The sequence below is a fragment of the Chroicocephalus ridibundus genome, chromosome 1 (genome assembly GCF_963924245.1).
Source record: "Chroicocephalus ridibundus chromosome 1, bChrRid1.1, whole genome shotgun sequence".
NCBI classification, from domain to species: domain Eukaryota; kingdom Metazoa; phylum Chordata; class Aves; order Charadriiformes; family Laridae; genus Chroicocephalus; species Chroicocephalus ridibundus.
In genome coordinates, this window is record NC_086284.1 from 137,793,828 (window position 1) to 137,818,211 (window position 24,384).

The following is a 24,384-nucleotide window of genomic DNA, read 5'->3' on the forward strand; positions in this document are numbered from 1 at the left end:
GCTATTGGTTTTGGTTTTGTTTTTTTTCAAGATTTAACTCAAGTGGCTCATCGATAGGGCTGATCCTGCTCTTTGTGGTGTCCGTCCATACCGGCTCTCCGGTGTGTACCTTCAAGAACTGCATTTGAGATGCACCCTGATGCTTACCAGCTGGATCTAGGAGAGACCAAGATTCAGGGAATCCAAAGCAACATGAATTACGACTGCACAGACTCTGTAGAAAGGCAGCAACCGTCGTTTACCCAAAAAAAAAAAAAAAAAAGAAAAAAAAAGCTGGTGAGCCTTCTGTAGCCCAGCAGCAATTCAAAATTGGCATTTTTTAGAGAAAAACACAGCAGCCAGCAGCTCCAGACTAATGGCCCATTTTCCAAGGTAGAATAAATATAGCCACCTTGAAATGAAATAAGCATGGCACACTAGCTCAGAGTGAGTACCATTTATTTTTACATCTTGTGAGACTGATAAACGTAGGCCCTGTTTTACTGATGTGGGCAGTGATACGTGGCTTGTCCATGCCTCTGTGTAGAAAAACAAGCTGTAAAAGAATCTTAATCTTAGTGTAGCCAGATCCACACTAATACAAAGCCATATTTTTTTTTTCCCCCACAACCAGTGTATGCAAGTGGGGCAGGAATTCCTGTGCTGAGCTTATAAATTCAGAACTGTTTTCTATCTGTTACAACGGAACCTGTTAAAACAATAAGGGGCTGGGGAATTTCTTTTACATTTTAAAGTTAAACACTTCTCTCTCTGTGAACATTTCAGTACAGATTTAAAGATCAGTAGTCTCCAAAATAACCAACCAGGCTGAGAAGGATTTATTTGGTAAAATTGTCTGGTTTGTATTACTCTGTAAACCAATGTAAATGATCAATAATGGAGACTTCTAACTTTAAAACGTATCCAGTTGCATTGCAGAATAACAGAAATCAACAGAAGTGCTTGAAGTCAGCTGCGTGTTTCAGGCAAATGCATCAGGGTTTGCAGAACCTGCCTACAGCATCGGAAAACTGAGCACATTCTGGCTTTTATGGAGAGCAAAGACACACATGGACTTTTAACTTTAATTACCTGTCCTCCAGATGCTGAAATAAAATGAAGAGTACCTCTCCTTTTTCACTCTTAGTTTTATTATAAAAATCAACATTTCATTTGTTACAACTCAGTTTATAGTAATAATTGGAAAGGATTTTTGTACAAGGTTTATATACACCTTACAAGTAAAGCACTTTATTTTACAAAAAAAAAAAAAAGTTAGTGAATAAGTGAATAGGGCTGACCAAATGTTGGTCATTATAATATAAATACATCCTTGCAAAGCACCATCGTACCAAAAGTTGATGAACAAGAGACACCAGCTGGCTTTAAGACAATGACAAACAGTGATTAAAGCTTACAAAAAAGAACAAACAAAACAAAAAACAAAAACAAGATTAAAAATCTGAAAGCAGCACCAGATCCTTCACTTGCAAACAAGGCTAGTTCAGCTTAAGCCTGGTGGTATCCTCTTTAAAAGAAAAAGACACTTTCATTTTCCCCTCGCTGACTCTTAAACTGCCTGGCTTAAGGCTACAGCCATTTTAATCAGGACTTCAAAGCCGCTCCTTGTTCATGTAAAAGAGGGGAACAAGACTGCTCTCCAATAGTTTCATCGTAACAATCACGCTGTGTGCTACTAAGACAATATCTGGCCCAAATCGAATATGGACGGTTTACCTACCCTGCCCTGCACAGTTGTGGAGTGGATCACCCAGTCCCTAAAGAAACGCTACGCTGGCATCATCCACTGAGCTGCCCTTTTTAAAGGTGGAAAGGAAAGAAAATTGCCCACTTTGGATCACTGCCGTATCATATTTGACTTCTTTTAGAAAGAAATTGAATGTTTCGCAGCCATTTACAAGCTATCAGGTTATTCCTAACTTATTTTCAAGGTGTATCTGTCACCTGCTAATTAAGTTAAAGGTTAACTTTCAAGCCATAACCCCATGAAAATGCAATTAAAAAAATCTTACGGCTAAGAAAGTAACTTCTGAATAACAATGTTCAAATTATTTTTGCACCCCATGAACCAGCTATTTTTTTGTTGCAGAAATAATAAATAATCTGCTACATGCACAGTACACGTTGAAAAGCAGATTCTGTCCGTAACAGTATTGTGCCACAAACACCCTCAAGGCAAAAACATCAGGAAAAAGAATTGATTGATTACTTCTTAAGAGATATTTTGAAGAAGGCATTTGATTCAACGGCATGCATGACCAGGGAATTCTGTAGTTCAAGCAGTTCCCCCCAGAATGCTGGTAATCAATTAATTCGAGGAGATTTGCCAAGCAATAAGGAATGGGAATACTCAATATTCAAGACAGTGGCTTTTTTTTCATCTTAGCACGGGTTTAACTGCTTTAAAGTAAAACAAGTGAATCTGTGTTTAAGATTCACCAATCAAGCCATTTCTAGAGAGTGGGCTATAATAAATGGAGAAGCAATGCACAACTGGAGACCATAACACCACCAAAGCCCATTAGAGCAATAAATAAGGATATTTTTTGCACACACCTTCACTTGCCGTGGCTTTTAGCACCTGCTGTGTCAAGCAGTTTGGGTGCAATTGTCTTCATAACTATGCCAGGACTACAACAGATCGATTTTTATGTACCTACAGAAGACAGAAGTTTTACTCATCTGCAAAATGGCCGTGCTTCCTCTCCTGTCTGGTATGACAGAGCATTAATTACTCAGGTTTAAAGTAGGAAGTATTCTGCTGCCTGTCCTACAACCTGGTCAAAAGAAGGCCAGCTTGCATGAGACAGCAGAACAGCATCCAGGCATTAGCACTCAAAGGCAGGGAGGCTGAAGCTGTCAATGGGGGTGTGTGAATCTGCATGCACGGAAGTCACTAGCTTTGGGTAAATTCACATTATCGAAGATACCTGCATACATATACTTGTACATGCACGTGGGGGGAAAAGGCTAGGGCAGTAATTTGGAATTTACAATACTGAAAGTTACAACTCATAGCAAGATGAATCCTTTGATATCAACCGGCTCATTCGCATGTTGTGCATGACTGCAAGTATCTCATTTAATGTATATGCACAGGTTGAATGAATTTATATTCATGGAAACCATTCTTTATTTCAAATGCAAATGCTATGTACATGGTTGCATTTATCGTTTTAAGTTCTTTTCAAATAAATATCTTGGTATCCAAAATCAGTGGAGAAATGAGGAGTGCTCCTTAGGAAGGTAGGAAATGTATGCAGTATGACACGGCAGGTGTAATTTTAAAAGGCAAGATTAGGTCTTGTTAACGTTGCCATTTAAACATGCTAAGCTTCTGTTGAACGTGCAAAGATTAGTTTTCAACAAATTATGCTATAAGGTCCTTTTTTGGTTTGTTTTGTTGTTTTTTTTTTAAACTACAAAGGACTGTTCCTTTCCTGATTGAGCATCACCAGGCAGACAGCTATGAACACTCCCCAGGTGTCTACACAGAGGACAAGGTGCACAACAAGTACTTGTGTTAATGCCTCACTGCGTACATACCTGATGCTGTAAGATAAGGACATTTGTGCTCAGCTTAAAAGGCAAGGAGAAGTTTCACTGACATCAATGAGACCACTTCCACGCTAATGCTACAAACCCACTTTAACGATCTCCTGAATTGACATGTGTGTGTTATCGACAGTCCAAACATCTCAGTCAATTTGAGAAGCAGGAGAAAGGATGATCCTCGCTGAGGGAAGGAAGGAATATGAATCACAACTGGCTCAGTGGCAGAGAAGAACAGAGAGAAATCGTTCAGTCTCAGTGCTCAGTCAGTCTATGGTGTATCCACCGTGAAAGTGTCAGGTGTGCAAGCTGCATCAATGCTTTTGTAATTTGGAGATCTGCCCAAGAGGAACTTCACAGATCATCAACTCTTTCAAAATTTTACTCCGGATTTACTGGGAAAATACATGTACTTGCAAAGGCAGATCACAGCTTCCCACTAAATAAATTCTTTGGTTAGCCCAGATGAGAAACAACCTGCTCTCTATGCTGGTCATCTTCAGTGGAAAAACATAGTCTATCTGCTTTCCCCCTCTCCATGTGAACCTCTCAGAGGCAGATCACTCCGAATGTCTGATACACAAACTGAAATGTACGTATCAAAAGACTTGATCAAATTCTACACCGAATGACATGTCCATCCCATTGACTTGAGTTATGCATGGACGTAAACTAGCACAAGAAGACAGGCAGCACAATCCATGTGCAGAGAACGTTTTTCTTCTAAAGAACCCTCGCTGTCATTAACACACTTACAAATTTACCTGCAGGAAGTCCCCTCCAAGAGGAAGCCTCAGTGAGGCAGTCCAACCGCACTAGAAAGAGGATACCACTCCTTAAGCTCAACCACCTTAGAGTTTTTCAAACAGAAATTGGCACACTGAAAAAAGTATTTTGCAAGAAGAGACCATTGCCATCGCAGTACAAGCACTTGGACTGAGATACAACAATGCAATATTCTTCTGAGTTCATTAGTGCAAGTTTCCACATGTGAACCCCACACGGAATGCTGCACATGAAAAAATGTAAACAACAGAGAAGTTTCTAATTCTCATCGGCGTGCCAGCCTCAACACCCCCCGCCCCGACACACCCACCCTCCCCCCTTCATATAAATGGTTTCGAGTTCCCTTATAGTTCACAATACCCTCCTCAACATCCATCCTGCTGGAGAACACAAACAAGCTTCTTCATCAGCAAGGAAGAGCCAGAAGAACAGCTACCATGATTCCTAGATACCTAGAATGAAGCTGGGCAAAAAAACTTAGTATGCCAGATCCAGAGATCAACTGCAATAGCCTGGAGACCACCAAGGCTTTTTAAAGTTTCCTCAGGTATCTTGGACCACTATAAAGACCCTTTATTACCGCTGGAATCCCAATGCCACAGTTTTCCTTGGAGCTGAAACCAAATGAGGCTCTAGTACTCCAGATGAGCGGCAGCACTAGCAAGAATTACTTGTCACTAATTCTGTCAACAGCATGAATTAAACCCCATGCCACATTTTCAGATTTTCAGATTATTTCTCTTTTAGTTGAAACTGGCTGGGAAACAAGCAACAGAAAACAATAAAACTCCAACGGCACCTCTGAAGAGTTGTTACACCCATACTATGGCCAAAGGCTAGGAGGCAGAAGCTCCTCAGTTCCTTTGTTTTGATAGAGAAGAGTCAGAGGACCATTCTTTGAAGGCATCGAGCACCTTCAGTGGATTTGATGTCAACAGAAGGTGCAAATGCATAACGCCATGTAAGATCAGGTATACTGTGAGCTCCACTACAGTCAAAGCAAACTCAAATACTGCACTGGAGTCAGAGGAGTTAATAATATCCTAGGCTGCCCCTCAACCTACATAAATAATGTTTTCACTTGATTATATACTCCCCCTGTCAAAATCACCATGATGAGGCTGACGGGAGAAGGGGCTAAATATGATAATATACAAAAATAGAGATGCGAATATAAAATGGTTTGGTTAAGAGTATCTTAAAATTTGACATTCACAGCGGTTAATACTAAAGTATTAAACTCACACCATGCAAAAGAGGAGGTATGTCAAAATCATACTGAGCAAAACTGGCTTTACACAAAGAAATCATGAGCAGTTAATACAGCACGGGAATCTCTTCCAATGATCAAAACTTTCTTTTTTTTTATGGACAGTTGCTCCACTGAAAATTAAATGCTTCCTTACTAGGAAAAAATAATATATATATTTATATATATAAGATTTGTATACTGTGATATCAATATACACTGAAAGTACTGCAAGGATATATTATTAATTTACAGTAAAACTAACAATCCACGGTTAAATTTATAGTTTATAAATATGCTGTCTATATTATATGTGGTATAAAAATATTTGACATTTTGTGGGCACTAGGTCAAAATAAGGTTTTCTTTTTTAAGGGACTAAAAATCATTCAGGTATATGCATATTACCCTTGTCAATTACGTGAAAATCGTACTGACCTGGTACAAAACAGAATCCTACTGTGTTGGCAAAATGAAGAAGGTAATGTATAGCATGATAATCACTGCATGACAAGGCTAATTAGGAGAAAAAAAGAGAAGTTACAGCAGCCCAGTTCTAGCAGTACTTTAAATAAGGATACCATGATTTAAAGTGACATGGGCAGGAAGAAAGGATGCAGAAGAGACAGGAAAAGCTAAAAAGGAGGAAAAAAGCTAACTTTAAAATGTTTCCAACAAAAATCATCGACATTCCAGAAGAAAGGAGAGAGCTCTAAATGCTCTAGTTTGGTAAATGCATTAAGGAAAAAACAGAGATGTATTAATTTAAAAAAGCATGTGATTATTTTTCTGGATTCACTGCTACGATTGCTGTATTCCTGTAGAAAACAAAGCCCTTTGTGTAAGGTTAATATCTGTCCTGACTGCATTTTCAAGTTTAACTTTAGTTGCTGGCCCTCCGTAGTTAACATAGAGGTTATTTGGCTACTTCCAAGTATCTATGGTATGCTGCTCTAAGACGGACTTCTTTATTATTAATTACTTTAAACATTTTTGGTATTGACAAACCCCACACCTCACCTCGCTGGACAAGTAACACATCCCGGTCCTTCCATTTCCTTATGTGCTCAGTCACTTCACTGGATTAAGGCATGTTTTTGTGTTCCATTTGCAAAAATAAAAACTTTTTGTACAAATGTCTGGGTTCTTTTATACAAAAATTTTTCTTCTTATGGCACAAGCAGCAGTTGCTGTTTAAGAAAATATATAAATATCCTTTTTTTTTTTAATTTCTGTACAAATATCTTCAGTATTCCTCCACCCCATTTAATAACATTTAACTGTACACTGTCCTACCTCATCCTTCGCCAAGAGCTCCCTCCCCCCATCCCCAGTAGAACACTTTGTATTTACACTTTCACGGCGGAGGCAGATAAGGGGGCGGGGGGGCTACCCCTCATGAGGAGTCCGTGCAGGGGGACGGCGGCGGCGGGTAGAGATGGTGCGAGTAGCTCCGCTCCGTGTACGGGGAAGGTGGGCAGCTTTCGTAGTTCTCCTCCGCCGACAGGTACTGGCTGCGTGGAGTAGGCGGCGGGGGGACGGGCTCTGAATCATAGTTCAAGTCACTGGTATAGCCCTTGGCTGTCGCTGCCGTGACCCTTCGGCTGGGGGCATAGTCACTGTCACAGACATCCGTGCTGCAGGGCGTCGTGGGAGGTGCAAAATGTCGGTAGCTGTAAGGCCTGTAGCTGCAGTGGGGAGATTTATGGAAAAAACGTCGGCATATAGAAAGACGGTGCATTTCGAGCGATGCACCCGCAAACAAGCGAGTGACGGATAAGCCAAGGTGGAAACAGGGAGCGGGTCAACCTCTCTGCAGCAGATACATCAGCGTTACGCTTTTCTCTCTTACACCTCAAACTTGCTAACTGCCCTGCAGAAAGCCCACCTCTGCACTACAGCATCAGCCAAATTATAGCAACTAGTGAAAGGGTTGCTAATTATTTGGTATCTAGGGACAACAAGCTCCCTAAGGGCTTACTTAAGGTAGAAAAAGTTGCTCTTAAGACAGTGGGGCAGGAAGGGCACGGGGTGGGGGGCAGAAATAGCTATGTTGCAATTATATAGAGAAGACATTCTGTTTCCATTACGCAATTTATGGATACCAACTTCCAAGCCTAGACAGGGAGACTGAAAATCGCCTGGCACATTCATAGCAGTCAGGAGAACCACTCCACAGAGCAGTAACTGGGATGGAATTCCCGAAGGCTGCTACCACAAAACGTCTTTTAGAACGAGCCCAAGATAGTTTACAGAAAACGAATTAGAAAGGGAGGTGCTTGGCAGCTACAACCACCAGCATCACAGTCAGTTGTTGGGGGCAGGTGGGGATGCAGCTCCTCTATATTCAAGTCAGAATGTTAGGAAAGATGGGAAGATCAGAAGCAGCAAGGCCAGGGTTTATTTTTGGGTGAGGGAGTATTCAGAAAACATTCAACCCTACACTACATCCCTAATACCGTTTATGATACTAAAAGTCACAACAGCTAACCAGCAATCAGCATGATTCATGCCAGTGCCAAAATTTGGGTTTCTTTCATTAGAAAATTACTCATCATTTTAAAAGATTTTTCATATGGCTGCAAGGGATCATTATAAACATCTGGTCTGACCTTCTGCACAACAGAGGCCATATTTTCTGCTAATGGAGAAGCGATGTCTTTTCAGCCCCAGAGACCTCATTATCCAAAAGCCCCCAAAGGCTCTGTGTTAGGGAGGCATTTCTTTCAGTAGACAAATACAGCGCGCTCTTCTCATTGACCAGATCTGCTAGCGATTTGCGAGGGGAACCTTTACACCCTTGGGTAGTACGTGGCTCATTCTTCATTTTTGGTAACTAGTTATAAAATAATAATGAACTCTAGCATCTTACAGGGAAGGTAAGAAAGGTACATTCAAGTAAACAGAAATAAAGCTTGCATGCCCATAAATATTAGTCACAGAAAATACGCAAAAGTTAGCAACCTTTTTCAGGTATTAACCCTTAATATGTCTAACTAGAATTTCTGTGCTTTGTCTAGGCCATAATATTAATGTTACTTCTGAACTACTAGCCTCTGCATGGTGTTTGCCTATCATTTCTGATAATTACATAACATGTTATTTATTACAGAAGCCTAAAAAAAAGGCAGGATTCACTCCAGGGTAAGTATTTTTGGCTCAAAGTTATCACGGTACCAGGTTTCTTTTGGCATTTAGCTAATTTCGTGATGAGTGTCGTCATTCCCCCTAAAGCAAAATACCCAAGAGGTGTACCACTAACCCACTTAGCGTACGATTTACCTCGAACAGTGCTGCACTTATATGCACGCTTTGGTGACACGATACATGTGAACCCATTTAAGCACCTCTTTTAGTGCTTGCAGAATTAGGGCCTTTGATTGCAATTCTGATGGAGCAGAGGCTGTCTTTATTCTGCATTTTCTCCACTAACTGCTTTGATCCTGACGGCAGCTATTGTAATAGTAATTACCTGTAGGATCTATGAGTGGATGGGCTGTTTGAAGAATAACCGAATTCCATGGTATAATGTGAACGTTCAGTAGCTGGTGATGGTGGTGGGTTCAAAATCTAAGGGGAAAAAAAAGAAAAAAGCCAGTTTAAAAAAAATAAAGCAAACTAAGGAAACTCAAGAAAACATCAGTTTACAAATTTTCTTTTTAGCACTGTTTAATAGGAACCTTAAATTAAGAACTACATGCATAGCCCCTCCCAACAAACAGGATTTTTCTTCTGTTTATTCCGCAGTTCTTTAACAGACATTGGTAATGCCTCTTTTTACCATTCCCATAGAAGCCATTACTAAGCTCTTCTCAAAAAACGCTGACTGCTGTTGCTATTTTGACATACCCGGTGCTAAAAAGTAAAGTTGAAGCTAGCTGTTCAATACTAGATTGTCACTAGGGATACCACCGCCCTAGGCAAACTGGCAGATGTCTGCTCCTGCTAGCTGTAGTCCCCAAGTATTATGCTGTTAATAATACTTGCAGCGTGCTGTCCAAGACAAGCGTTTCTTCCCTATACTGGCATGCTCTTGCTGCACAAACAGTATTTTGATTAATTTAAAGATATAACATGATGGGTTGATTCTCAGAAGTGAAAACAGACAGTTGAAGATTTCAGCCTGCACTGACCGAGCATGTAACTTTTTAACACTTTTGACAGTGGCTTGGTGGACTTTATATAAAAATATCTAAACCAACAACCACTGATGCTTCAAGTAAAGAGACAGGGAGCCCTCTAGGGCTGGTACCAACTTTTATATAGCATCTAGCGCAGCACACTACCTGTTTGTGACTAGAGGAACGCTATGGAGTTGCAAGATGCTTGTTTGTTTATTTATCTGTCATTCGCGAGATGCATGATACAAAACTTCATTTTAATTCCTTGAAAGGTCTATAGAGAAGCAACCATGGTTTTACCTCCAGAGGCACATGGCAGAGTATAATGAAAGGAGATCGCTCTGACGAAGGGATTTTTTTATAAGGATTTTTTCATCCATCCTGGCATTCAACCTAACTTCTTTTCCTGGCACTGAGCGCTCTCACGACTTCTTAAAATTAACTGAAAATTCCTATACTGTTTTAGAAAAAGACAATCTCCTCTCCTTTCCCTTTCAAAATCACTTACTCCATATTCAAACAAGTATATTAGGCTAGAAATTTAAAAGAAAACATTCATCTGTCAATTAATTATCCTCAGAAAAACACTGACACTTCCCTGAAAGTTATTAAAGGTCTATGAATAATAGAATGACTTACTGGAGGAAAGTAAGTGCCTTTGGTACTTGAAGAACTACTGGAAGAGGCTCCTGTGACATGGGCCCTGTCATAGGGTGGCCCACTGCTCCCTCCCATAATGCTGAGGGAGCTGATCACAGATTTACCTCGAGACATCCCTGAAGAACAAAGATGTACGTCAATATTAAATTCTTCAAATCAAAGAGAGAAAAGAAAGTTTAAAAACATAATCTAGAGGATAAAGGCAGTATAAGCACAACTCCTAAAACCAAAATTAATCTTCTTGGTGTTAACAGCAAATTCAGTGCTCCTTGATGGACAATTGTAATGAAGACTGTCAGGAAATAGACATGTTGGTTTTGTGTAACTGCTACTCAACTGCAGGACTTGGCACTGGGCTACACTAGAGCTGCATGAACAGAAACAGATTTCTTTCACTCGAATGGCTGGAAGAGACTTGAGAGAACAGGCATTCAGGCACTATTTCTATGCCTCAGAATAAAACGTGAAACTGACTCTGACCACCTCAACTGAGCAACTGAAATTTGTGCAACAGAAGAGAGGGTTTGTGTTCTTTCATTTCCACACTGTTAAGTGAGCTTTTGCTACTGGACTGAAGCACACTGGCAGAGAGGCCAAGTGAGAAACGGAGAGGTATGCCACTGTGCTCAAAATAATGGTGAAAATTCTGCTCAAAGACTCTCTTTATGAAAGCAGGTTATTACAGAAAGCAAAGAAATTTGGTGCATTATTTTAACCCTGTAACAGCCTCACAGAACCTCTATGTTCTGACTGGAACCTGATGGATCCAAAGCCACGAGTTACAGTACATATTTAATCAATATATACAGAAGCAATGCATATAAATGAAGTGCAGCATTGCGGTTAAGTCTTACTTTTTAAACAGAAGTAGCATCACGGGCTTGGATTGGTGTTGGGAACTTCATCATGAAACAAGACCAGTTATTGCCGGTCACCGCAGACTTTATAAGAAGTTTCACAAGCATAAAAACCTGGTCTACACATCTAACAAATAATTACATAATGTTTAAAGTCCCATGAATGTAACCCTGTACGCCTGTACTGTCGTGACACCTTGCTCATGCTTTAATAGTCCAAAAAGAGGCTTCTTTAGTAGCAAAAGAAGAGAACTACCACGGTATGCATATCTATTTGAGCTTATGGTTCCGCAAAATATCTAAATGCTTGTGAATAGCATAGGTAGAGTATCAGTTCATTATTATAAAGAAGGATGGCGAGAAGCCTTGACAGTCCTGGCTTCCAACAACTATGCATCTGGAACGGACATCTCCTGTGCATACATGCACAGTATCCTCAGCTACAACTACATGGTGACAAAGAGCAGGACAAGGATCACACCATTTACTCACCAGGGAGAGAACCTGACAGAGAGCTTGGGTGAGGCACATAACCAAGAGGTACAGAGGCTGGTCCATGCACCACGTAATCATTGGTCATTGTTTCCCCATCTCCCTTCATGCGTGGGCACAACACCCTCTGGCAGATGAAGTACATCGCTCCAACCACAAAAACTGTAAGGATCACACCAATGATGGAGCCTATTGTGTTGTTGGGCTGTGGCGCAGGCTCCTCCGTTGTGTCTAAAAAGAAAAAGGAAAATCGTACCGTGTAAATTAATCCAACTGCTTCACATACCAGCATCAGTTTTCCTGACATCTTGCCACACAGGAAAAATAAAAGCCTTCTCTTCTGTAGAGAGACAACAGCTTTCAAATTAATATATGGGAGGAACAGACAGGCACTGGAGCAGGTCTGTTCAAAGACTCAGAGCGTCCATAAGGGCTACTTGTGCACAAGATGACCTCCAGACACGCAGAGAGGTTTCTGAATCATAAATGACAGGAAGTGAACAGCACATGCATGTGCAGGGCGGCTGATGAACCACGTCCTGATCTTGCTTCATGCTGACAGGCCGGGCTATCCTTTGAACTTGATGAACAAGACCTGCAGCCATGACTCCAGATGGCACTGTGCTCGGGACTCCAGTTATGCTTTTTTTTTTGTCATTAAAGATAATGACAACTACTTTTCATGTTGCACCTCATCACATAAGCACCTGGGTTGTCACTCAGTGTAACAGACTGGCACTCCCTTTTCCCAACTGTGTAACCTTCAATTGTGCTGAACAGTAGAATTGATGCACCAATGATGAATTTTGGGTTTGCTGCTATGTATTAAACTATCTAACGTACTCCACATCTGACCCACAGATACAGCTACGCATCAGCTTCAGAGGTGCCATCGTTGTGAGGAATCTACCCGGAATGATTATTCAACAGTCAAAATGAGTGGCGTTCCCTACAACACCAATTCTAAGCAATGACATTTCTGGGAATAACTGACAACCCCCTGCCTGTGCTTCATGAATTTGACAAGAAAAGCAGACTTTAAAGTATTTTCCTGTTCTAGTTGGTGTTTTACATCTTATCCATTACTGAAAGTCTTTTCCTCAACACATTTTCTTCTCCCTGAACACCAAACCCACACTTTAACCAGCTTGTCACAGTCTACAGAGATAAGTAAACAGACTTCTGATCATACTTGAAGAGGGACAGTGACAACTGCAATCCTACTCTGGGTAGGCTAATTTTCCATCCGCTGCTACAAAACAGCAAAATATATAAACTATAATAAAGATAACTACACATGTCTGTGATAATGTCACTAACAACTTGGTAGCATGACAGAACATCTCCTATTACCCCTTTACAAGATCAAGGGTCCAACTCTGGCTTTGCATTTTCAAGTTGTGTGTGTGTCAACTGCCATACGTGGATCTCTAACACAAGAAGAGAGGTACCTATTTACAATTTCTTTTAAAGCACCAACAGTGAAAATGAACTTTTAAGTTGGAATTTTAAAGGCAGTGGTTTTCTTGCAGAGCCCGGGAGATTTCAAGGTAGGGGATATCACATGTTACAAATCATAAATCAAGCTCAGAATTACATCTCTTCAAGATACAAAGGAATTTTTAGAAGGTTTACTCTATAAACAGAGTGCGCCTCTGGTTCTAAAAGCACCTGCTAATAATTCTCTGGATGAGAAAACCATGAAGCAGAGCAGTTATATATAAAAGCCTCATGCTGCTAGAAAGATTTTTTTTTTTTTTAAACACTGCACCAACTCAGCATACTAACAGATTATAGTAAACGAAACCTTATATTTCTTTTAAAAGTTTAAAAAGGTAAGTGGAAATATTACTAGCCTGCTCTGCCTCAGAGACTACTTCTGCCTCAAACCAGGACATTCAGAATACTAGTTATTTTTGTTATTCCTATTTCACCATGTTGTGCATTAATTGCATGACAGCAGTTAGGAACAGAAGCATTCATTATGGGAACAATTAATTCAGTCTGGTTGGCAGAGTAAGATCTAACTCATAGAGAAGGTAAGAAACAAGTTTTGGATGCTGCAGTCGTGGCTCTGGTCTCAGGTTTCACACTTACAGCATCCTTGCTCATCTGAGCTGTCGTTGCAGTCCAAGTTGTGATCACATTTCTTGCTTTTCCCGATGCACTGCCCACTGGCACAGCGGAATTGGTCGGTTAAACAAAGCACTGGAAAGAGAAGCCCCCACACAAGAAGAGTCAGTATCAAAGGCTTCTACTCTTTAAAATTATTAAGAAAACAAGACACCAAAGCACACAATCAGGAGCATCCTGGGAGAGCTAAGCCTGCTGATAGCTTCATTTCTTAAAATAGCCAGTGGCACACAAAATCCCTCATGCTAATCAGGCATAAAAAGTGATTCAGTGTTCTGTTAGGATATCGCACCCGGTCCTTACTGCCTATTTACAATAGGGACACTACAAGGTAAAGTTACCTTGACTAACTCAGAAGCAGACAGCCACTGAGAACACAGGTACTTATCCCATGTCCCAGGCTAAGTGCCTGGGATAAGTTATTGCAAAATTGCTGTAAGAATCTCCAACTCTAAGCATTTACTGTATTATAAGAGAGAAGAATTAAGTTATTAAAAATAAATCTACCAAACCATGATGATAAAATTGTTTAAGACAGACAAATGTGGTTTCTCAATGCCCTTGTGCTCTTCCTGTAAACCAGAAAACTCCTTGATCATGAGACAATATATTTCACTTGACATTATGTTTTTAAACCGAAATGAAAGACAGAAGATAAAACTGGAGCTTTGCCAGCATACTAAAAAAATAAACTATCACTTTGGGAAAAAAGGTGCTGCAGGCAAGGTGCTGGCTGCTGTTGTTTACACATATTTTTGCCTCCTGTTTCTCATAAATCCAGAAATTCTTTCTGACTTCAGTGGAATTAAGAAGTTAAACTAAAGGCTTTTCTGATCTGTAATCAACGTGAATACTCTGAGTAACAGGGCCGCTGATATCTCCAGCCACTGGATGGTAACTGGGAAGCTAACATGCACAATGTATTTTCAGATGTCGGCATTTCATCTGGTAACAACCACCTTTCATCACACAGGAATTTCAGCATTGGTCTGTATGGTTTTTTTTGAGCTGGAGCACATCTTTTGGAAAGAAATTCTGCCTTGTTTCAAAGACCCTTAGTCTCTTCAAAGAAGGAAAATGTACTGAAAGGATGTAGAGAAGATGCACCCTTTCAAGCTTACAGGTTGTCCCTACAACTCCTCACTACTTGCGCAGTGGGGAAAGGGCGAGTTTGCTCATGTTTCGCGTTGTATAGTGGTGGAGTAGTTCAGATTCCACCAGCGCAATCTGTCCTTTCCAAAATTAAGAGAACCTAATTCTCATTGTGTTGGCAACAGTACTTCCATCTGTAATAATGGCTTAAATATTCTCTTTTGCTCTGCTCTACAGGAACAAGAGGTCTCCAGAAATCTCATCTGTCTCTCACTCCCACTTACTCACAAAAGCTTAACTTCATTTTTTTTTTTCAGGTATTATAAAATAAACAATCCCAAGACCTTTACTTGGTACTCAGCACACAAAAAACTATGACAAGGTTTTGCTCCACTTTGTAATTCACTCCTAGTTACCAACTTTCTAAAGCTTAAAAACATATTATCTTTGTAATAGTACTTTTCACAAACAGAGCTTAAATCACTGTGCAGGAGATCAAACTTATTTCTATCTCACAGGTGGAGAAACAAAAGTATGGAGTTGAGAAATAACTTCCCATTCAATAGATCAGTTTAAAAACTAGCAGAACCTCAGATCCTTCCAAATCCTACTCAGCGATGACTTTGGGATCTATCATAGTGTCCCCGCACATGACAGCTTTATTTTCATCACAGTCCGAAAGATCCCATGTACCTTCACAGTTCTTCTCATCTGAGTTGTCCTGGCAATTTGCTTCTCCATTGCACCGGAGGGCACTGTCTATGCACTGTCCACTTTCACACTGGAACTGGGTGTCTGAACACACTGGGCAGTTCTTTTCGTCACTGTGGTCTTCACATTCAGTGAAACCATCACAGCGCCAGGCCACCGGGATGCAGTCAATCTCACCTGTGAAACAGGTGAACTGCTGAGGGGAGCATGTTGGTGGTTCTTTAAAAATCAAGCAAACAAACAAAAATTAAAAATCCAGGTGAAAAAACAGTAGATCAGGACAGGTAAGGACAAGAAGATCTCAGCTGCTTTGATTTATCAAGCAGCTGATAAACATGCCATGTCATACGGTAACTTCCACCCCCGCTGCCTCCGCAGTCGTTTGTGCAGATCTTGAGCCCCACGTGACTGATGCAGGCTCACATTGATGGAGGTTCATTAGACAAAGAACAAGAGGAACAGAGAAACATCCACACTCAAAACACAATTTCCTCCCTTCCCACTTCAGCCTCTTACACCCTTCTCTTAGTTAGGTCTTCAAAAGTCAACACACGTTTCACTCTCCCTTCCCTGCAACACAACCGATGGTTCACTTTCTTTTTAATGTTCGACAGTCACTGTATAGAAAATGCTAAAAGGATGTAATGCGCTGCAGATGGATGCACTGTGACTCAATGTCTAGTTATGTGCCCTCGACAGCTCTGTTCAGTCAAAATTCTTTTAAAACGACAAAAAACTGCTCCATCTAGTCAAGTCCCTCTACCTCAACACAGCTGTTAGCTGTTATTTAACATTTACTACAGTAACTGTTAATCTCATGCAGTAAGTAAGTGTGAATTTTTTTTCCTTTTTTTTTAATCCCCCTTTCCTCCCCCCTCTTTTGGCCTGGTATTAAACTTGCTTTGAGAAAATATCTGGATTATGTTAGCTCTTGTTCCATTGTGAGACCACACGTCGCCTTGATGGCGAGAAGATTGCATAATAAATCCATTCAGTACGGTGTCACAAAGAGACCCAAGCACCAAAGTGCCTTTCCTCTCCCCAATTTCAACCCCACCCTTGGAGACACCAGGGCGTAGGCTACAGCGGCCATATCACCACAGAGAAGGCAATTCGCCCTTCTGGGACTGCAGTTCAGAAAGACACACACAGGGTGAGTTTGAAGAGGACAGCAGAGAAGAATAAAACAACACAGACATGGTGCAATATACCAGAACATGAGAATCTACCACTATTTGAAAAAGCAGAACATACAGAGTGACAGAAAAAAAGTAACAAAAAACATACAATTAAAAAAAACAAGTTTTTTTGTGGTCTTAAGTAGACCAGTGGTCTTAAGTAGAAAGGGTGAACATAAATCCTTATTCAACAATTGACTACTGAATTTTTCCCTCTTCTCTTACTCCTTCTCAATACTTGCCGATTTAGCTTGGGGGAAGGAGGGGGTCAAAGAGGTAAGCGTGTAAAAGCATATAACAGCACCTGGTGGGCTGTCACATTCTTTCTGCTCAGAAGACACCCCTAAAGATGGAGACCCGCCCTCCTAAGCCACAAGCTGAGAGCTCAGTGACACAGAGCACGGGAAGGACTTACCTCCGCAGGACAGCTCATCCTGCAGCAGAACAAGGTGGACTGGGCAAGAGCAGCGTGTGGTGCCGTCACCCTTCACGATGCAAATGTGAGAGCAGCCACCATTATCTTGAGAACAAGGATGCTGTCCTGTGATTTTAAAAATAAGAAAGACAGGTACTGACAAGAAATCCCCACCTCTTTTACAATCTTTCAGTGATTTCTTTGGGAGCACAGGACTCCCTTCATTGCTTTCTTCCCCCTGGGGAAAGCACTATTAGAAACAACTCCGAGAAAAGTCGTATTTTGTTACGTGCATTTTTTCCCTTTACACACATCAAGAATTGTCATGCACACTGATCACTGTCTGTGATATGCAACATTATGAGAATCATGACATGGAGTCTCCTAAAACAGTAAACAGTACTCAAAGTATTTTGCTTCTAGTACAAGGTAGAATTAGTTCTGCAGCAAAAATAGTAGCATTAGTAATACAAAAAGATGCCTTGGACTACATACTTCATCTTCTCTATCAAAGACCATTAAAAAAGTAAACTTTTCTAATTTATGAATTCTGAAGCTTTCATACTGTCTCTGAAACTTAAATTAACATGCTCTAGATAAATATGCCTCTTCATTTTAATGTTTAATAAGGACAACATACTTCTCTTGGAACTCCTGACAGATTTACTGAGATTAATTGCAAACAAAACTAGTAGTAGTCTGCACTGATGCTTTAATTAAACATCCCCAGACAGTTTTCTACGCATTTCTCCAAGGCATGCACCACAGCCTATTAACCAGGCCCATTTCCTCCAGGATGACGGCTGCCTTCCTGCTTTAACCATCCAGCTCCCGTTGTTTCAAGCATGTGTGCGTGGGGCAAGGCTATATCCTGGTAAACAGAAAACTTTTAAAAGGGCAGCCATGTTCAACATAAATTGTTATTTAATACACACTTGCTTTGTGCAATGCAATGTTGTTCTTCTGTCATTTACTTTCAATATGAATTGCCACTGACAAAAATTGCTCCCTTCGCCTTCATGGCAGGCAGTCCATTGAAATAGTTACTCCTAATAAAAGGCTCCAGGAGCTGTGCTTGTCTAAACGGAGTAAACACCTAATAGCAACTCACTAGCACGTTGCAGCCGTAATCGTCTACAAGGGATAACCGGACAGTTCCATTGTGCCTATAGACACTCAAATACCAGGTGCCTGGTATGGGACTACCAATAAAGTTGTCATCAGCAACAAAACGTGATGCTGGACTTGTGACAGATTTCCAGTCCACGGCCAAATGCCTGAAGGAAACAAACTTAATTGCATGCTGGTGATGTACAGACACAAAACGATACCAACTTCTGGCCCCTTCGATCTGCGCTGATGTCGGTCAGCGACAAGGCAAAACAGGTTCATCTTTCCACGGCCACTCCTTGCCTCAAGCCCCACAGGTACTGTTTGCATTTGCAAACAGGGATTGCACTTACTGTATTCCTGAATGTTGAGCTCTTTCACAGCATGGATGTCACTGAGTTGTGCAATACGAGCCTGGACCTTTGTACGTCCTTCTCGACCAGTCATATCAATCTTTTCAATCATCTGCTGTTGCCTGTCAATCCAATACAGCCAGTTTTCAAATACAGTTAGCCCCACGGGCTGCAAGATATTAGAGTCTTCCAAAACAATCCGGTTAGCACCTGCAGAAGGGAAAAAGCATTTTAGCTCAACTGGAATCAATGGAAATACTATCTCAAACATTTTCTACGCAACTCATACCACTATTTTCCACTACTTTTACAGTACCAGCCAAGCCTACTACAGAAACACAAGCAATCTTGGGTCTTCTGATGCAAGAGTGATGCGTTTTGCAGACAGATGATAATTTTTTTTTTTTTCCTATTTTCATCAAGACGACAGTTTTCATGCTTCAAATATATTAACTGTATTTAAGAAGCATCTGGAGTTGGGGATCAGCTCGCATGAGCCTATCCCGTCTTTTATCGATATGATGAGAATTGGTAATTCTTTTCATTCTTCTATCCGTTTTTGGAGAGATGCTTTGTCTTGGCATACAGCAGGGAATAAGAAGACGGATTATTAGCTTGAGTTAACTAATACAAGATAAAATCCAAGTGAAGACAAAGTACTTGATACTTTTCACATGAATTATGAGATTAAAGTAAACACTTGACTTCTGACTTCCTCATATTGTTTTGTTTCAACTACATTATCTTCACTAAGGTTTTCATGATAAATTGGGAATGCTCCTTTCTTCCTAGTGAAGATTTACTTTCCTCGGTTCCTTTAGCAATCACTGGTAGCACTCAAGAAGCTTTAGCTTTAGGCCTCTGAAGAGTATTTGTTGACTTTTATGCCAGATTACCTGGCATTAAATATAGTCAAGAGCAACTGCCACACTTCATGGTTAACACTCCACATAAACAGAAGACAGTCAGCAGCTGTTTTAAAGATACCATTAAAGGCTGCCCAAAGACAGTGAAGACTTTATAACTCGTACACTGAAGGAAAATGTGTTATTCAAAACCTAAGAGTTCAAGAGCGAGGTTTAACCCATGCTTTGTTTATTTTACATGACATGATATAGAAATTAACACTCAAATATTCAGTGAGGTTTATCAGGTTATGAGCACAAAATTACTAACATAAGGAATCTGCTTCAATTTTGAAATACTGAAACAATAGCACACAGTCTAAAATTAGGCCACAGCTTGAAAATTTACATATAAATCCTGGTATTTCAGATATCTGGGCCCACTGCTATGCTTATTCTTCACTTTCACTACAGCAGACAATAGCTTTGCATATGTTCATCCACAAAACAATTTCCAAGAAGTTTTTATATTTTGTCCTGTAAAAATATACTAGTACAACTGAATACCACAGAAAAATGTCTCTACCATACCCACACAAAGATAATGTTATGGGACAAAAGACACAAGTATCTTATGATTTTATAATTTGAGTAAGTTCTGTCCCTCTGCTTTGTTTAGTAGCAAGAATGTTTTTTGGCTTATTGAGAATTGAATCAACAGGATGTCAGTGATGACGACTTACAAACAAATTCAAAAAACAAGTGTATTTATCTCTTTTTTTACTAAATGCATAGAGTTCAGAAGTTAAGTAACCTTCGAAACATTTAGCAAGTGGTAACATCTAAAGCAGAACAGGCAAACTCAAATATTAATCCTCAGCTAGACTGGGCTCTCGCCCACAACTTTGGAACAACACCAGCAATGATCTGATTAAGAAAAGACGTTGATGGATTCTGAAGGAGGCTATACCCAGACTGATGTAGGAATTAATAGACTAAGTGATGTAAGTCCAACTAAATAACTGCAGCCGTCTATTAACCTGCATGAACATGACTCATTGTATAGGGAAAAGGTAAGAAACAGCAACCTGGATCTCGAGAAGAAAAGCTAAGCTGGGAACAGGGGAAAATGCAAAGATGACAGGGTGGAATATAGTTGAAACTAAGACCTTGACCTACCCAAATGGAGTCCGTACATGCCCTGCTCTGCCGTGCCCATGTCAATCAGCACGGCATTTTGCACTATGCTCCTAAAGCTCTGAAGCTTAAAATTTTCACTCCCTTAATGTCTTAATCTTTCCTTTTAATATTTGTGACCAAGTGTAACTGACTATTTCTGACTAAACGAGACACTGAAATCCCTCCTTCCAAAAACCAACAATAAAATCCAAAGCTGGCTCATCAGGGTGCTAGTCCCCTTTATTGGGAATGTCAGATGAAAGGGAGATGTGATTAAGAGGAGCTTTGTCTCCTGACATGACCATTCTCTTTCCAGCAATACCTTTTACAAAAAGACTTAAAAACAAACAAATAAATACAAAAATCCCGACACACCCGTAGCTCATTCTATTTCCAAATAAAAATTACTTAATTCCAGAATCATTAGACATTTCCAAATCACACTAATTATTCTGGAATAGAAGAACTAATTTCCAAATAGTTTCCATGGTAGGGAGCTAATTCCAGTCATCTTTTCATAAACAACCCCTTAATCATGTGAAGAATCTGGTTAGCTTCAATAGGATCTCCCATTTGGGCAGCATAACCGAGTCCTAACTGCATGCCTGAAGGACAAGGAGGAAAAGAACTGCATGACATAAAAGGCATTCTAGCTCTCCTTCTCTTTATGAGTACTGGCATCTACAGAGTCGACAGACCAAGAGACTGTGCATGTTTTAAGAAGTTAACATGCAGAAAAGTTACTCTGCTGGTCAAAAGAGCCTATTAATCAGCATTCCTAAGCACAGGAATGCATCTCAGCAGTTAGCAATTTATCGTGGTGATTATAGCAATCTATTTGTCATGCAAATGCCAAAAAGCAAGAGAGGTTTTGGAATGATTTTTCTTCATGTTCTTCGAAAATATGGCAAGCTTTTACTACACAACATTGATGATCAACAGCCACATCTTTTTAAAAAAATGCAGAATCATTAAAGCCAGACTAGATTAGAATTTAGACCCTTCTCCTCCTCTGGTGACCTAATTCCTGGCAGATAACAGACGCAGAGAAACAAAGCATGTATGATATTCTGCTGCTGCCCGTTACTTTACGCATGCAGACCCTGGATCTGGGATAGCCTAGAACATACTGGCATACACCATAACACTTTTCTAAAAAAAAAAAAAAACAAACAACAAACCCAAACCAATTCACTAACTCAACTTATGTGCTGTGTTTTCAAAGAGTGAACAGTCAGGATACTGCAGTTCATTAGTGACCCTGAATCCCCCAGTGACACACCAGGTTAATCAGTGAAAAAAAAAAATTATATTGCTGAGCCTCAATTCCAATAATCTAAAAAAAAGAAATGTTTTCCAAAACAAAACCTGATTCTAGCAGCTTAATAAAAGGCTGAAAATCATACTGGTGTCAGCGGGATTACATGCTGCTACTTTGAACGTAGGTATCATTACTACAAACCACCATACTGTTGTTTTCAAACTTGCTCACAGATTGCAAAGCATGCCCTTATTTCCTGACGCGTGGACTTATGCTTCTGATAGTAGAATAACACTCAGCTGAAGTACAAGGATATTCAAACTGGGGATGGACTTACTGCAGAGGAACAAGAAATTCTGCCACTGCCTTCCACAAGCAGCAGAGTGAGGGGGTATATATCCCATCACCTAAAAGAGACGGGTTATGTATGTGCTCAGAATGTCCTGACATTCCCATCAGCAACAACCAGCCCAGCTCATATCACAACAAATTACTACCAAAGCCACAGGAGACAGCTGAGCTTTCTGGATGTGGCTAGTAAATAAGAGACATCTCAGTCTCTCTCACTCAATCTGACTAAGTGATTTTCCCTCTTCTCTTGCTCCAGTTCTGGTTCCTTGCTGGACTCTTGCTGAACAAATTCAGCTTTCCAAAACAACAGAACACTGTTCTCTATTTCTCTTTCTGTATATCGTTGGTAGGTTATTGTTTTGCTTATGTGGTTAAGTGAGCTGAATCAACTCATAGAGGAGGTCAGACAAGCAGCATAACCAACCTTAGGGAGCAGGCAAAGAGAATTCCGTAGCTGGAAGAGGAAGGTTTTTGCCTTTTGAGAACAAAGGGATGTTAGATCTGCTCTGTCCTTCTCACATCACTTCACCCTAAATGACAAGTACTTAAGTGACCTGCACACCTGCTGCTTTAACTCTGCAGCAAAGACTTTTCCGCAGACGGGAAACTTTCCTCTCATTGACAGTTTACTGCCCAAAACCCAATGCCTTTAAAACCAACCCTCTCCCTCCCCTTTCCAAAACGGTTGCAATTTATTGTGAACTGACTTTGGGAAACCACACAAAGGTCTTGCAGTGAGAAACTGAAGTAAATAGCATGTGTAGCAATTAATAATGCAAATCATAGAGGCATGAGACTGTAAAGGCACGCTGTGTGAATCATGCACATTCCCTGGCTGGGAATTTAGGGAGCGATTAGAATCACGGTACAGACTGTTTATAGTAGGAAGGAAAAGACGACACCTTTCTCTGCATTCCCCCACACCCCACAGATGAATCACTGAATTAAAGTGCTACTCTACCTGAAAGGTCACTGCTTTCAATTCTCCGCAGGTCTGAATCAGCCCAGAACAACTTGCCTAGCTGGCTGTCAATAGCTAAGGCTATGGGCTTGCTCAAACCACTGAAAAAAAGGACCTCTCGTTCAGTTCCATCCAAGGCTGCTCTCTCAATTTTAGGAGACCTTTCCTGTAGGTTGGTGAAATACATGTATCTGGAATAGAAATGATTAGAGGAAAAAAGTTTATTTGATCTTTCCACATTTTTGCTACATGACCATGACATCTTAACAAACGTCAAAGATGTTTTTATTCTTACAAACAGAAACCAACCAGCAGTAAGAAAACAGTTTGATTCTCAAGACCTTCAGCCTGAATTCCCCCACATCACTCTTTCAGCTACATACCCCTTCTCTGGATTCACCACAATAGCCCTGGGCCTGTCTTGATCTCCTTTGAGCACCACTCCCATGGGTCTCCCATCCAGGCGTGTCACATTGATCACATTAGTGGCTTCACAGGTCCAGTAGATATAGCGGCTGTAGATGTCAATGCTCAGGTCATAAGGCTGCATATCTAGGTTCTGATTGGGAACTGGACTTGTCACAACAGTAAGGCTCTACAAAGGAAAGAAAAACAATCCGCAGAAGAGCATTTAATCTGATCCAACGTGAGCAATTTTACTTGCTATGGATGCACCACATCAAACTACTGCTCAACAAAAGGAGGCAGCCAAAATACTATCATAAAGTAAAGAGACACCCTGGTCCAGTTGCCCTACCAACACCTTTAATCAGATATAGACACTTAGTCCTAATGGCTTGTTGTAATGGCAATCATGTGAGTTCGTTGCAGGTCATAGACTTACTAAGTTTGACCAATAAATCCAAAATGTCTCTATGTTCAAAATTCAGGGTCAGCTTCCGCATTTCCTCTGCTTTCTTGACAACTCTAAGTTCAGTTTGGATAGACCCAAACTCGGCACATTTAGCACTCTACAACAGAAATGCATCACCCCTAATTCCCAAAGCTGCAGATGAATGGATAAAAACACAGGCAAAGTGAGGCCAGGCAGCACTTGAAATTCTTGCCTCATTCTTCT

The 24,384-nt window shown here is 40.5% G+C and overlaps 1 protein-coding gene across 3 annotated transcripts in view; it reads right to left on the reverse strand.

The window, feature by feature from the left end:
- Positions 1 to 1,107: 1,107 nt before the first annotated feature.
- The window catches only part of LRP6 (LDL receptor related protein 6), a 129,810-nt gene continuing 106,533 nt past the window's right edge, over positions 1,108 to 24,384 (reverse strand). Inside the window, exons 14-23 of one of the 3 annotated variants that reach the window (XM_063355443.1) lie at positions 23,690 to 23,901; positions 23,307 to 23,497; positions 18,710 to 18,919; positions 17,247 to 17,372; positions 15,636 to 15,830; positions 13,815 to 13,925; positions 11,718 to 11,948; positions 10,348 to 10,484; positions 9,060 to 9,157; positions 1,108 to 7,275 (exon numbers count right to left, since the gene is read on the reverse strand). In XM_063355443.1, the coding sequence (XP_063211513.1) occupies positions 6,984 to 7,275; positions 9,060 to 9,157; positions 10,348 to 10,484; positions 11,718 to 11,948; positions 13,815 to 13,925; positions 15,636 to 15,830; positions 17,247 to 17,372; positions 18,710 to 18,919; positions 23,307 to 23,497; positions 23,690 to 23,901 (1,803 nt within the window). In that variant the 3' untranslated portion in view covers positions 1,108 to 6,983. Of the gene's footprint in view, positions 7,276 to 9,059; positions 9,158 to 10,347; positions 10,485 to 11,717; positions 11,949 to 13,814; positions 13,926 to 15,635; positions 15,873 to 17,246; positions 17,373 to 18,709; positions 18,920 to 23,306; positions 23,498 to 23,689; positions 23,902 to 24,384 lie in introns of all 3 variants that reach the window. The other 2 variants (XM_063355434.1, XR_010073666.1) reach the window with 2 other exon arrangements.